This window comes from Carassius carassius, chromosome 28, assembly GCF_963082965.1.
Source record: "Carassius carassius chromosome 28, fCarCar2.1, whole genome shotgun sequence".
Classification (NCBI taxonomy): Eukaryota; Metazoa; Chordata; class Actinopteri; order Cypriniformes; family Cyprinidae; genus Carassius; species Carassius carassius.
In genome coordinates this window covers 6,953,605-6,969,910 of record NC_081782.1, presented here as the reverse complement: position 1 = coordinate 6,969,910, position 16,306 = coordinate 6,953,605, and the positions used below count along the sequence as shown (strand labels likewise).

The 16,306-nt window shown below is 34.9% G+C and overlaps 1 protein-coding gene across 1 annotated transcript in view; it reads right to left on the bottom strand.

Annotated features, from left to right (window-relative positions):
- Positions 1 to 260: 260 nt before the first annotated feature.
- LOC132107810 (gamma-aminobutyric acid type B receptor subunit 1-like) overlaps positions 261 to 16,306 on the bottom strand; it is a 46,079-nt gene continuing 30,033 nt past the window's right edge. Inside the window, exons 16-24 of the mRNA XM_059514047.1 lie at positions 12,173 to 12,323; positions 11,170 to 11,302; positions 10,919 to 11,035; positions 8,422 to 8,529; positions 8,122 to 8,215; positions 6,999 to 7,126; positions 4,331 to 4,459; positions 1,956 to 2,099; positions 261 to 1,624 (exon numbers count right to left, since the gene is read on the bottom strand). Coding sequence (XP_059370030.1) covers positions 1,364 to 1,624; positions 1,956 to 2,099; positions 4,331 to 4,459; positions 6,999 to 7,126; positions 8,122 to 8,215; positions 8,422 to 8,529; positions 10,919 to 11,035; positions 11,170 to 11,302; positions 12,173 to 12,323 — 1,265 coding nt within the window. The 3' untranslated portion in view covers positions 261 to 1,363. The remainder of the gene's footprint in view (positions 1,625 to 1,955; positions 2,100 to 4,330; positions 4,460 to 6,998; positions 7,127 to 8,121; positions 8,216 to 8,421; positions 8,530 to 10,918; positions 11,036 to 11,169; positions 11,303 to 12,172; positions 12,324 to 16,306) is intronic.

Genomic DNA, 16,306 nt, shown 5'->3' with positions numbered 1-16,306 from the left:
TCGCTCTTAAAGGGAATGGGAGATGACACTCTGGTGTATTGAACGTTACGACCATTACTCATTAAGAGAATAGGGACAACCCATTCCAGAAATGCGCCCCGTCACACGGACCGTTTTTCCGTCATTAAAATAGCAAAAGTGGATTTGGACACGCCCTGAGTGCACCTGCGCCTTGCACTTCACGCTTTGCGTTTAGATCGTTAAAATAGGGCCCATAGTGTGAAACTTAGTTCTATCAATTGGTTGTTTTTAAATTGAAATTGAAATTTCCATTTGACTGCTGATTTTAAATTCTCACTGCTTCAAAAGTAAAATCACATGATATGCATGTTTACATGATTTTAGTATAATAAACTGATGCTATCACACAGAAACACCAAAATAATCCTGTAAAATTACTTTTTAAACAACTTTATAGCTCTAATAATAAACACGGTTTAACAGATTTATCTTCATGTTTTTGCTTTTAAATCCTCCTTTCATTGCAAATGCCTCAACATAACCTAAAAGACAAGTCCATATGAAATTATTATTTGTGCTATTCAGAAGGTTTGATTACTATTTCCTGACATCACTGTTTTTTTATTGTCTGAAAGCACCACACTCAATGACTGTGCAACATCATTTTTGTTTCCTTATACACTAACATTCAAAAGTTTGGGGTGAGTAAGGTTTTTTATTTATTTATTATTTTTAAAGAATTAATATATTTATTCAACAAGGATGCATTAAATTGACTAAAAGTGACAGTTTATAATGTCACACAAGATAAAAAAAAAGCTGTTCTTTTGAATTTTCTACTCATGAAAGAATCCTGTAAAATGTACAGTATCATGGTTTCCACAAAACTAATGAGCAGCACAACTGTCTTCACCACTGATGATAATAATAATCAATATTTCTTGCAAAACTGCATATTAGAATGATTTCTGAAAGATCATGTGACACTGAACACTGGAGTAATGATGCTGAAAATACAGCTTTTCATCAAAGGAATAAATAACATTTTAAAATATATAAAAATAGAAACAGTTATTTTAAACTGTAATAATATTTCACAACATTATTGTTTTAACTGTCAAATAAATGCAGCCTTGGTGAGTGATTTCTTTCAAAAACGTAAAAAAAAAAAATCTTACTGACCTCAAACCGTTGAATGGTAGAGTAGATGTAGCAGAAAGTGGATTACAAAATAAAAAATAATGTGCTTTTATAACTGGGATGCAGTTATCAAAAGTGAACAATTAGGAAGTCAGGGTCAGGAATCCAAAAGTGGAGTTAAAAACACATTGAATTCAAAATAAAGTACATAAACTACAGACGCAACTTTACTTTGACTTCTTGAGATTCCACCAGCCCGGACTCATTTGTACAGCAGGGGCAGACGGCTGTTATGGCAGTTGTTTCGGCTCAGTTTGCCCTCACCCTGGTACAGGTTGGAAGAATTGGAGAAGGACGGAGGCAGGGACTGTTTGTCTGTTGCGGGGCAGTAGCTGGGGGGTTCGGCATGAGACGACGGGACACTGTGGTTCTGGTTCTGATTCGGGACAGACGGGCGTCTGCGAGAGCGCAAGGCCTGGCGTTCTGCAAGCTGATTCCGCAGCTCTGTCACTCTTTCTTCCTTCTGCACACAAAAAAATAATAGTATTAATATTTAAATATCTGCTAAACTTCTCAATTTTTGTTCCACAGAAGGCAAGTCACACTGTATAGGACCACATGAGGCTGAGTAAATGATTTCCACATTTCCTTTAGCATGTATATATAAAGCATATCATCATATTCTGGCCTTAATGAATGAAGAAATCAGAAGGTCAAAGACAAGGACGAGTAGGAGATTATTTCAATCATTAATTCTATCCTTCTGGGATCCCATTCCATGTGTTCATTTGTTACTCTGTTATGGTGTTAATTAAGCCGCAAGCTGTGTGCACGTGAGGAGAAGAAGAAAATGCCTCTTGAATGATCTTCTGGAGTTCCCTGTTCTCGCGCTCCAGCTGTCTTGACTTCTCCTCGTCATTGTTGTTGGTGGACGAGCCGGTTTTCAGCGTTTCCTGCTGCTCCGACTGCCACTCGCCACGAGTGATCAAACGCCGTATCTGCAGAAACAACCGTTAAAATCTATGAGACACTGCAGGGAGCTTTCGCTGAATTTATGAAATGTCAGTGAAATCAATAGTTCATATGGGTGATGCAGGGAATAAGTAAGAGATCATTTACAGCCAGCCAGTCACAAAATAAATCCCCCCGAAGGGTTTATTCAGTGATAAAGTTCTGTTTTTGTACATTATCTAGCTTATTACATGGCTACTGGGCTGATAAATAAATACATGGACTTGAAATACTGATTCAAGATATTATTTAACTTAAATGAGAAGAGTCCGCAAAGCAGGGTTATTATAACTAACAAAACTAATTAAATTAATTGAAAAATAAAGCTGAAATCAAATTAAATAGAAATATTACATGGAAAGTTAAAATTAAAAAAATTAAATGTTACTTGGCTACTAACTGAAATAATTTGAGCCATTAAAATCATTAACTGGAAATTAATAAAAACTACAAGTTAAATAAATCTAAAAAAATAATAAGTAATTAATTAAAATATGACTATAAAAAAGAGCAAAAACACACACACACACACACACAAAAACAAATTACAAAAAAAACTACAATTAACGCGGAAAACTAAAAAATATAAAAATAACAAAAAAACGTAAGATTAAAAAACACAAATAATATTCAATATGTATCAATCATAATTGTGTTGGTGGCCAAGAACCAGCTGGACAGTTGTGGGCAAAATTGGATGATTTATTCTTCCATAAAATAAATAAATAAACAATGATAATCAAACCCATAAATCCAATCTAACATAGTCCAAACAAACTCAACTCAGCATAAAGAGAAATAACTGAAATTAAACAGGCCTACAAAGAATAAGTCTGTCCTGCTAACAAAGCAACAAAACAAAAATACAAACAAAAGAAGAACTGGAATCAGCCCTGGGGCCTGTTTCATGAAACAAGCTTATTTCAGTTAGTCTGACTTATTTTGAACCAAATCAACTGACAATATGTCAGACTAACTGAAGTAAGACTGGCTTATTTGGTAAACTAGTTTTATTAAAACAGCCCCCAGGTGAACCACAGACTGGCCATGTAGCACCAACAACCTCTAGGGCCCTGTCCCAAATGGCATCCTAAACCCTCGAGGTCTTCCTCTGAGTTCGCACTTTCGTGACGTAATGCCTCTTTGAGAGTCGTGTAGAAGTCTGTTGGGGAGTTCGCACCAGTGCAGGATCGAGGGCGCATAAGGGGGCGCTCATGAGCACCCTTCTGAATGCTACAATGATAAATGGGATGCTCTGCGGTCTAATGAACTTAACGGACACACACACGCGGCGGTCATCGTAAGTCCATAAGAGCGCAGGTGCACATGAGGTGTTCAATTTGGGACAGGGCCTAGATACAGTCATGTAGCCTCTACCAAACAAAAGTTAAGGGTAAACAATCAAATAGCACTTTAACAGCTTAACCTCTAATAACAATAATAATCACAACAAACATACACACTTTAACATTAACTGACACAATACATCCAGTTACCTCAGTCAATATAAGGAAACTGTTCAAACACATCAACAAAGAAAACAACTCAATGAAATTTGAACAGAGTTTGAACAATGATGGTACAGTCCAGTATCCTCTGGCACAGCACAAGTTAGGGAACTGAACTTTGTGTGTGGTCTTGTGTGTGGTTTTTTATAATGAATAATGGGATTTAAAAGTAACAAATGACTAAATCAACCTTTAACCAATTAACAGTCAAATTAATTTAAATGAATATAGCAAAAATAACCAAATAAAACAGTGGTAGAGACTAAACATGTGAAGTTGGCTACACACCCGACACAATTATTCAATTAAAAATGATAATAATATAATACTTAACACTGCCACAGAGTGATACAAGAGAAACTAGCAGAATCTGTTTCATGTGATATTTAGAGTTCAACAGGCATTATACAATATAAATAAAATTTATATTAAGAAAATTTCACAGCATAATACTATGACTGACCAGCACTGTGTAAAAAATAAAATAATTAATTCTCTAAGATAAAGATCATTTTACTATTCTGAGGAAACAGTAACTCTTGATGAAATCAACACATAAACCTAATCCACTTATGCAGTGACAAAAAACGAAACTGCAGCATGGGAAAGAACCGAAATCAGACAAAACGATATATCGGTGTCTGCCATAAAGACAAACCAACATGAATGTGGAAGTGATATGAAGCAGGGGATTATTTGAGTGCTTGTACCTTGGGCACAAAGAGCACCACGAGGGTGATGTAGACAGAGAAGATGATGGCCAGGGAGGCGAATGCAAATGAAGCATCCTGCTGAGAGGAGAGGATCATGGTCACCGGAGCAGTAATCATGCACAGCACCTGGAGACGGAATAAACAGAAGAGAGAGAATAACGTTAATAAATGTGAATCTATAACTGAAGATATAACTAAAAATGCAAGGATATTACATGAAGATGTAAATTAGACCAGATTGTTAAGACTCACTTAAGAAATTAAATTAAAGTTAGAAATGTTGCTTAGCATCTAACTGAATTAAGTTTAAGAAATAAATCATTAATTAATTAGAATTAATTAAAAAAGCCTTAAAAGTAAAATTAACAAAAGACAAAAAAGCACATAAAATTACTAAAGAGAGAACAACATTATTAATGTGAAGATTTAACTGCTTTGGTCATTTTGCAGGTGATTTAAAAAATAAATAAATAAATATCAATTTAAACCTCATACAAACGTGGTCTTGATCGGGTTTGTTAAAATCAGATTTCATGTGTTTTTCAACTGTCTAAATAAGGCCTTTGTGTACCAAACTATTATCACCACTAGAGGGCATAAATTAACTGTAAGAAAAAATAAACTTACAGAGCAGAAACGGCATGAATGAGAACTGAGAAAGTGATGAGATAAAAATACAGTAGTGGAGAAAAAAGGAAGGCCTATGAGAGAAATGAAAGAGAAAGAGGGCAATAACTGCTGATGAAAAAAAGGTCATTTTGTCGAAACAATTGCAGAGAGATGAAGCTCTTATATGAGTGGAGATGTCATATCTGGCGAACCGTGTAGAAAAATAAGTGCTATTTACCTTCAACTGCCAAAAATGACTCTATAGACAGATAACTGCAAGCAATGAATTGACTGTCATGTCTGTCCGGAGTCAAGACAATGTCCAAAGCAGCACAAGTCTATGTCCTCTCTGACCTCAACAGCACTGGAGCGATATGAGCTACTCTCTGCTATTCTACCAATCACAAAAACATCGGCTGATGGAAAGTAAACTGCTTGTTATGTTTGAGAGCTCAACAAAAATAGACTTTTTCTGCTGTACATAGATTAGATTTGTACTTTCCCTGGTGACATTTTTACTGACTCGTTTCTGAATCTTGCATCACTGTAAAATAGACAGCAAATCCTTTGTTTTTATCAACCCAACAACCCTAGAGTAGCATCAAAGCAGGCATGTTACTCCTGACACATGACAGAAACATTCTGACACTTAATCTGATTTTACGTAAAATAGCTGTAGGACTTAGGTAAAGCGTTTACGTTACCAGTGAAGTGTTACTTGTTTCCTCATTAGGATGTTTTAGTCTGAGTTTGAGCAAATGGGTGCAATTATGCAAATCAGCCTGAGAAGCACTCGGAGTTATTGCTGGAATCAAACTGTTTGCAAGCAATTCAGAGCGAATTACAAAACGCCAGTAATCAACACTTCGTTTGAAAACAGCTAAAAAAAGGCACTAACACAAGGCGAACATTATTGTTAGCAAAAATAAATACACTTAAAATTTGCATTATGTCAATAGCTATTATTTTGTTTTCACAGCGATAATTCATTATAGGTTACAGATCATTTTAATACACTAATTTAATTGAAATTAAATTTATATATATATATACACACACACACACACACACACACACACACACACACACAGACACACACACACACACACACACACACATAGTATAATTTATATTTATACTTTTTAATCTTACTACACAAAATAAATGTCTAGATATATATTAAAAATAAAAAAGTCTCTGCAATTTAATTTTAAATACAAAATATCATATTTATATGAATAACTCTACTAATAAGTCATAAAGGTCACGTTACAATCTGGAAGGAGTAAGAAACTAAATAAAATAGCAGCCTTAAACTTTTATACACTATTGTTTAAAAGTCTGGGGTCTGATTATTTTTATTTATTTTATTTTAATGTTTTTGAAATATGTCTGTTATGTTTACCAAGGCTGCATTTTTTTAATCAAAAATATATTAAAAACAGTAATACTGTGAAATATGATTACAATTTAAAATAGCTGTTTTCTACTTTAATATAATATAAAATGTAATTTATTCCTGTGATATATCATTACTCCACTCTTCAGTGTCACATGATCCTTCAGAAATCACTCTAATATGCTGATTTGCTGCTCAAGAAATTTATTTTTCTTATTATTATTAATTTCTAAAACAATCATTTTTTGCAGAAACTCTGATCTATTTTTTAAGAATCTTTGATGAATAAAAGATAAAAGAACAACATGTATTTTCCATGGAAATCTTTTGTAGAAATGTGTTTACTGTCACTTTTGATCAATGTAATGCATCATTGGGGAAGTATTAACTTCCTTCAAGAAAAAAAAAACATACAATTTTGTGGTTTGAAATACTTTGTGGAGTCACATATTGTGGCTGTTAAACTCCTTGGGAAGATATAATAGTTTAATAGTTTTGGCTGCAAGGGCACAATATTCATAATATTCATATGATATATATAGCTATATATTAGATGAAACAGTCAAATGTGTTTCTCCCGGCTATCAGTAACGGTTAGGCTACACTATAAGAGCATTATGTGCTGTGAATATAGAAACAGCCAGCAGTCAGACTTACAGATACATTGTAAATGGCCATGCCAACCGCTCTATGGTCATTAATCTTCTCCGTGGAAATGGACTTGGTTTCGTAGGCCAGAAAGATTCCCAGCAGCAGCAGAAGTCCCTTGTAGCCGTACACCACACCTGAAGGGAGAAAGTGTAAATTAGTGTAAATTACTTACACTATAGTGAGGTTGGCTTAAGATAATGTCTCACATGGAACTTTATGCTTTCTATTTCTGTGCTACTTGAGATATAAGTGATGGTTATAAGACTAGGCTTTTTTTGACATATGAACCAGTTCTTTGTAATGATCATTTTCAACTGATGCACGTTGCAAACAAGGAGTTCTGGGAGTGACACAACAATCTTTCTGGCATCAAAAAAGTGACATATGACATGTTTGAGGAGATAGATGATCTCTGTCCTGTCTTTATGTCCATTTTTAGAAAGCTCTTTTACAAATGAAAATACAAAAACAATAAATAAATAAAAAGAGGAAGAACGATAAACGAAGTGAGAGTGCAGAGACTAATAAGTCACATTAAGAGTTTAATCTTATTTTGAGTTCAGGGAAGGTTTTTTTTCCCTGTAATATTATCTTCCTGTACAGTGAGAGAGTCAGGCTATGGGATCCAGACCTGGGCACTGACCCACAAAATTAAATTTTACACTGCAGCGCTCTGATAGGAATTCAGAGCAAGAGGAAAAGTGTGAGAAAGAGATAGCGAGAGAGAGAGAGAGAGAGAGAGAGAGAGAGAACGAGAGAGGGAAAGAATGAGTTGTGGAATGGTGAGAGGAATACAGAATGAACTGGAAAAAACTCTTGAGCATATAACAAATTATTAATGTAAATTTACAAGAAGAGACTGCATTACTGAAGTTTAGAACGAGAAGCAAAAATATAGATAATTAAACCCCTAGATATATATAAATAAACCAAATGAAAATAGACCAGGGCTGTCAAATGCACAGTGCACAGGGAAAATATTAAAGTAAACTATGCAAAATAAATAAATAATTTAATTCATTTATATTCTTGAGTTTCACAACAAACTTTAATATTCAGGATTATGGGGGGGGGGGGGGGGGTTAATTAAAAAGACTGTGGACAGAGTGAGTGAGTGCTGGATGCTTACCAAGCCACGTGTTCATCTTCTCTGAACTGCAGTGCTCGAGAAGAGGCTGAATCAACACATCTAGATCTTCTTTAGGAGCCTCTTTAGTGAACTTCTGCTTAGAACGAGAAAACAAGAGAGCGAGCGAGAGCACTTTAAAGGACAGAGATTGAGGTCAATGCAGCAGAGCACTTCACTACAATCCTTCACCATTAACACCTACTTCCGTGAGCTTGCTCGACAGAAATTTCCAATCCGTATCTGAGGAAACACATCATAAAAATCACAGTAACAACAAGAAAAAATAAAGTGTCACCTCACCTCCACAGTTATGTGCAGAGGGTCCATGATCTGCCAGATAAGCAAAGAGAGAACATCAATAGCCAGCAGAACTGCAACGGTCGCATACAGCTTCCACGGCTCCAAATGCTGCGGTGAAATATCAAGACCATAATCTTTAGTCATTGATACACAGTTAAAATATCAATATAAAGAATAAAATATCAAGACAATGCTATACTTTTAAAGGGGGGAATAAAAGTTACATTTATGCATGGTCACAGCAGTTGTAGACATTATTTGAATGGAACACAAAAGGAGAATGTTTTGTAGAATATTTATGTGTTTCAAATATATATTTTCTTTAAAATTAAAATTATATATTTATTGTTCTCCTGTTCATCTGAGTTAATAAGAATGGGGGGATTGTGGGAGGGTTTAATAATGGACATTATCTTATTGTTCACAGCATTACTGTTTTTACTATATTTCTGATCCAATAAAGGGAGCCTTGGTGAACATTAGACTTCTTTTTTTGAGAAACAGATTTATGCAAAAAAACATGCAGCAATGAAAATGATCACCACATAATGACCTAAATGTTGGTCAGTTTTGCACAAAACTACTGTGAAGGTCTTTGCACATGGAGTCCAAAATTCTTGTCCGAAATTTTCGTACGTTTAAAAAATAATTACAACCTCATGTTGTGTCAATCATGTTTACACACTGCCTCTGAAAGTTTCATGTCATAAAAAGAAAAAAAAATCTTCTGCGTTTTCGCATCCGTAGAATGCATTTTAATAAAACAGAATGATGAATACGAAAAAAAATTTTTTGCATACGAACATTTTGGACTCACAGTGTGCTAGGACCTACAGCATATGAGCCATATGAACTACTTTAATAGTGATTTATTTGTTCTCTTTGGAGTTTGAAAGTCATTGCATGACAAGAGCTTTAAAAAGTTTCTTCAAATAAGTTCTACTTTTATGTTCCACAGTAAAAAAAGTAAAAAATATATGGGTTTGGAACGAATCAAGGGTGAGTAAATAGCGACAGAACTCTTAAGAATCACCGCATTCGAGGTGCTGTTCTGAATAACACGTTTATTTTCCTGTCAAGGTAAATGACAGAATTGCTCTGACACCATAACAATTGTTTTTACTCCACTGCATGGTGGGTAACAGGAAAGCAGAATGCCAATCATCAGCAAACATGACGAAAGTCATGTGTTACAAATATGGACTTATTTTCAGTTGCAATTCCATCCATTAATCCATGGCCGCAAGCTCCCTCCAGGCCGTCAGACTGAGTCTCACTGCACACTTTCTCCTCTCTCTCTCTCCCTTAATCGCCGTGAAGGCGTCAAATGACCCAAGAGCCCCCAGTTTCTACCACATTCTGCCTGAGTGCCGAACTTTCTTCAAGTGCTGTCGATCCACTTAGGCAAATTGCCCCCATTACGGACATCGGGAGAGTTGAAAGTCATCTCGATTCGTCGTGCAGAGCGCTTGAATAATAAAACCCCCTGAAGGTCGGATTTCTGTAAAAGAAGTTTAATGCTCATCCATATTCATACATATTCCATAGCTGGGGTAATATGGTTGTCGTTTGATGAGGTCTTAGGGTTTCCCTAATGCCGTGTCTTATTGCTTTAGGACACGGGATCAGAGCGAACACACGTGTCAAGATACTAATAGTGTGTTTGTGTGGTGTGAGGAAGAAATGGACAGAACTTCTCGCAGCAAGAATCAAAGAGAGAAGTGAGGAGGTTTTTCTCTATTTCATGCTGGGAAACTTCATCTAATGCTGTAGAGTCAGCGGTGCTGGATTCTTTAATATGCAGTAGATAACAGTGAATTTCGGCAGCGCTGCATAACGTGAGCACTCTGCTCGTCCCATCTGCAGATTCTGCAAAATTATCTGAAAATAATTAAGGGGTTACTGAAAAATGCAAAGTCTTGTGCAAAGCCTACAAGCCTTGTCATCATTCTAATTAAACCAGAAGCAATGTATTCTAAAATTCATTACTCAGTTCACCCAAAAATGAAAATTCTGTCATGATTTATTCACCCCCGTGTCATTCAAAACTCATACAGTTTTCTCTTTTGTGGAGCGCAAGCAAAATGTTCACAGTGCCACAGATTTTGGATATATATATATATATATATATATATATATATACACACACACATAGTATATATGTGTGTTTATATATGTGTATATACTGTATAACAATAATTTTATAATTGTAATTTTTATACTAATAATTGTTAATATTAACAATTTATTACACACATAGATAGATAGAAAAAATCAACAGATATGTCTGTACATGGCTACATGGCTCAACTGAGGGCGTTATTGTTTGAGGTCGCTTAGATAGATAGATTTATATAATTAAAATATTATCATGCTGTGTGTAGATGCAAAAAAAATAAAAATGCTAGAAATTAGTAAAGGATGGCAGATTAAATTTTTTTGGTAAACCATCCCTTTATAGGCAAGATACATGTTTTAACCCACTCAAATGATTTACCTTTCTCTTCTCTTTTTTCTCATCTTTCTTGGTGAAGACGGTGTGAACCCACCAGATCTTGGTGAACATGCTGCCATAGGCTAAACTAAAGCCTAGTCCAAGCAGCCACAGGCGAAACTACGAGAGAAGGAGAGACAGAGAGTTCATTTGGGAGCTCGTTTTTTACAGCAAATCTTCCTCTTGCTCAAAGGTCAAGGCTGAATGAGAGGAAATGGCAATAAAAAAAGTGAGTATAACATTTACGACACTACCTGGCACACCACGGGGAACTGTGATCTTTGGATATGAAGGCCATCGATGCCCAGAGGAAAGACAGCTGCTAATGCCAGCACACAACCCACCGCCGTCATGTTGTTCAGATAGGGCTGAGAGTTCTGAATGTATCTGTCAGAAGAGTTACAACAGACTACAGGTTTATTACACCACTTCAAAATGAGAAGTCCAAAACAATTTATGCTGGGCTGTAATATTATTTTGTAATAGTCATGGGAGCATTTAAAGGAGTCATAAAATCATGAAAAATCTAATTTCCTTCATCTTCTAAAATAAGAGTGCCAAAACTTTTCTCTCTAGTTCAAAATGGGTTTTATTAAAACCTTTATCCACGATCATTTAATTTCAGTCATAATGATTTGCATTCCACATTTTAGCACAGAGCATTATTGTTGCTTTTCTTTTTCAGTAAAAATATCTAATAACTCTTAAAATAAGATAAAATTACTTAAAGAAAATCTGTGTAAGATAATAACTTAATGACTTATTTTCAGGAAATATTTCTTTGAATAAAATATTTTTAAATGTTCCAATCCCACTGGCAAACTGTCATGTATGTGTCTTTTTTCTTTTGTCTTTTTTTACCATAAACTTCAACACAACTTTGATTGATTTTGCTTAAAACAAACTCCCTTTGTTAACAATGGGCTAAATAAAATAAAATAAAATAAAATAAAATAAAATAAAATAAAATAAAATAAAATAAAATAAAATAAAATAAAATAAAATAAAATAAAATAAAATAAAATAAAATAAAATAAAATAAAATAAAATAAAATAAAATAAAATAATAAATGCTCCTGAAGTAAGATGATAAAAGAAAATCACACATTGAAGTTGTGTTGCCATTAAAATAATTCAAATGGACAGAACAGACATAATGACCTACACAAAATAATTCTAAAATTACTTTTAATGGTAAGATTTGACTGCATTTCAGATCTCTTGCATGTGGATTTCTTATGAACACAGGATACTAACCTGATGCTACTGTTGTATATGTTGAAGGAAAGGCAAACTATGCCCAGAAGGATTCCCAGCCCAGCAAACACAGACACTGATACAAAGAGCTTCTGGGAAAGGTAACGAAACTCCTCAATCACCTTGGTCTGGTCTGCCGGTGGGCCGAGGCCTGTCAAAAGAGAACCCCATCAGGAAATATCAGAGAAACCGAAAGAAACTCTTTAACGGATCGGCAGATAAGAACGTATAGATCACAACGACATGACACTTAGATGCTGAAAGAAATCAGAGATTGACTTCATTGACAGTTCGAAGAGCAAAGGAGAGTCATTAACTACGTCTGTGCTGTCAGACATCAGAAACACATGACTTTCTTGACAGAAAATCTTCTGTGAAATAAGGCCACTGGGCCGGTTTGATATGTCAAGCGTCTTGAAAATTTCAGGGGAAAAGGAAGCTCACAGCATTCACACATTAGCAAGACCAGACAGAATCTGACTTCTTTCACACTTTTCACACTTTCGGCGCTTGTTTTGGAGGAAAATCTGCAGAATTCTGTGAAACAGATTTAAAGATGTGTTAAATGTTGAGAGTACTACACTTTCGTTTCTAGCCCAAAGAACAAACAAATACATTAAAAATTAATAAACAAGCATACAAAGGACAAGGAATGTGTAAATATTGGTTGCTATATTTCTGTGCTAGTGTGAGATCAGGGAAGCATTTGCCAGTTTCATTTATTTTTGTTGTTCGGAACTCTTGCAACAAAAGAATTTCGCAAAATAAAAACAAATGTATATTCCTGAGGGGATTTTTGATGATGGCATCTGGTATGAATACATTGTAGATGGCTTGTAAGATAAGATATTTGGTGTACATGACAGGAGATCAGAGTGGGAAGACTAATGTCACTAAATGTGCATAAATATACTCACAAGACCTCTTCTTGCAGAGAAACATCAATATAAAATCAATAGATTCAAATGTTAATGTGGTTATTTTTAATTAAGTTATCTGAAAACAGTGTGATAGACATTTTTGCTGTTGCATGGCATAATGTAAGTCATAAATTAGTTGAGAGAAATATGCTTGTTATATTTAATGATAAGTTAGTAATTATGTTTGATCACAAACTTGTGGTGGACAATTGAAAATTTAGTAGAATTTTTACATACACTACCAATCAATAGTTTGGGATCGATAAGATATTTGAACAGTTTTATTAGAAAGCTAATTTAATATATCGTTCTAATTTAATATATTTAAAAATGTAATTTATTTCTGTAATGTCAAAGCTGAATTTCCAGCATCATTACTCCAGACTTCAGTGTCACATGATCCTTCACAAATCATTCTAATATGCTGATTTGCTGCTTCCTTATTATTATCAATGTTGAAAACAATATTTTTGTGGAAACTGACATTTTTTTCAGAATTCTTTGATGAACAGAAAGTTCAACAAATCAGCGTTTATTTGAAGTCAGAATATTTTGACCATTACAAATATCGTTCCTGTCACTTTTGTACATTTGAATGGATCCTTGCTGAAAAAAAAGTATTAATAAAATTCATACTGACCCCAAACATATAAGTTTATGGATGGCATTGTCCGACTGAAACAAAATGGTTACGATCTACCCAAAGAGAACATACATTTGTTTAAATAAATCTTCATGCTGTGAATTAAACTATCAGCCTTCATCCCTCATTCAAATGAACATCAGTAAAAAAAACCTACATATGATCCAAGGTCAACTTAAAATTTCACAGATCATCTATGTATCAATCTAAAAGAAGTAAAAAGAGACAACACCACTGTAAACTCATAGTAAAAGCATTATGTTCTCACTCCACACAGAAATGTTATCAGTCTTACTGAAACTGTGACTGAAATTACGAATTTACGCCTCTCGCTGTTCAATCTGTCACTATAATTATAACCAAAAACCGGATTCCTGTGGGAACAATAATTACAGCGATGATGGCTGTCCTGTGCATATAAAGCTATTTGAAAAAGACAAACAAATGACAGCGACGGGCAGACACCTAACACTGAGCGACAGTTTAAATGAGAGAATATCTCTGTCAGAAGCAACCGTGTCATTACCGGGGACAGAATGTGTCCGTAAAAGACAGCTTGCCCCCGGCTTCGTCAGAAGTGACACAAGGTTTCTTGATACTTTTCTGAATGTCAGAACACTGATGGGTCAGGAGTGACACATGACATTGGCTACTGCAATGTGACAGCAATGCTGTGAGAGATAAATGTGTGTGTGTGTGTGTGTGTGTGTGTGTGTGTGTGTGTGTGTGTGTGTGTGTGTGTGTGTGTGTGTGTGTGTGTGTTAGAAAGCTCTGACCTGTCAGTTGATGCATTCTCACAGTAAACCTTCCATCGTCCTTGATCTAAGAATCAGGACAGGGTGTTGCTATGGAGACCTGGCTTAACAACAGTTTCCACAGCAATTTGGAAGAGAAAGTCATGCTAAACTGGTTGTCAGGAGCTCCGAAGAGATTGCTGAAAAGCAAGGGCACTGCCATATGGTTCAAAAAGACAGAAGAAACCATGTTGTTTGTTTTTAAAGGGCACGTTTTTATTTTAATAAATATTAGAAACTGCAAAAATGCTTGAGAATCTCAGCCGATAAATCCCGGAGGAGGTTCTGCGCTATTCGGACAGAACATCTGCTGCTTCTGCTATTATCAAGGGCAAAAAACGGCAAGCAATGTCACCAGCTCAATGCTCCACTTTTCTCCATGGTGGAGGAAAGAGGAAGACGTGACTAAATAGGTCATAACTGTGAATTCAGTTTTTCTGAAAATAGCCGTGATTGTCTAAAAAGGATGTGCATTTGCAAATGAAAGTCAAATTACGTTAAATGGCTTTTTGGAGGTTTCTGGATTTATGCCTTTTTGCAGTGCCTTTTGGTGACACAAAAACACAGCACAGACAGTAATATTGGGAAATTCTGTTACAATTAAAATAACTGTTTTCTATTTTAATATATATATATTAAAATGTCATTTATTTCTGTGATGCAAAGCTGACTTTTCAGCATCATTACTCCAGCTGTTCCGTAGGGCTGGAAGATATGACTTCAAATCAAATCTTGATTAACTGAACTTTTTACCTCGATTACGATTAATTTATTTGACTTATTTTTACTTTTTACTTAATTTTTCCCTCATAGTTCACTGACAAGGTTTGTACTGCTAAAATGCTCAACTATTAAAGGTGGGAAATTTATTTTTTTTCTAATGAAAGAGTGCATTTCATATCTTTGTGATCTTAAACGTTTATGGTTGTTTATTAAATATTTCAAACAACTGAAATCAAAGCACACATTTCTTAAAAGTCACATTTCAGTTTTAATGTAAAAAATATATTTTCACTTGAAAAAAAATTGTAAAATGCATATTATTATGCTGCCCTTGTTGCTCAGAAGACTCAGGTTTTTTAGTTGTCCTATATGTTGCTTTCATGCTGCTGACTGGACAGAGTAACATGAATACACATGAGGTAGTATATTTTTAAGAGGAAAGTTAATTCGGGATGCTGGTTGTTTTTCAGTCCGTTTTTTAATTAAACCAATCGCACACCCACCAACCCCTGAGCATGATTATGTCGGAGAAAGGGGACACACAATGGAGGGGAACACCGTGGGAAAAAATTAGATTGGGCTAGTTATGGTCTTGTTTTGAATAGCAATCGAGCTTGTTTTGAGGACCTGGCAACCCTGGGGAAAGTATTAACAGGTTTAAAAAAATAAATAAATAAATAACCGACATGAGAAATTTACATTGGTTAATTACTTTTCAATTAATTGTCCAGCCCTAGTCTTCAATGTCACATTATCCTTCAGAAATCATTGTAATGTGTTGATTTGCTACTCAATAAACATTTTGTGTGATTACCAATACTGAAAATTTTGTGTGTAATTCTTTTGTGTGTGTAGACCGTGGTCCTTTTTTTCAGGATTCTTGGAACAGAAAGTTTAAAATGAAAGCATATATTCAAATATAAATTTCTGTAACAATGTGAAAGTCTTTACTGTTACTTTTGATCATTCTAATGAATCCTTCCTAAATAAAAACATTAATTTCTTAAAATAAAAAAAACTACTGACCCCAAATGGTATATTGTGGGTAGATACT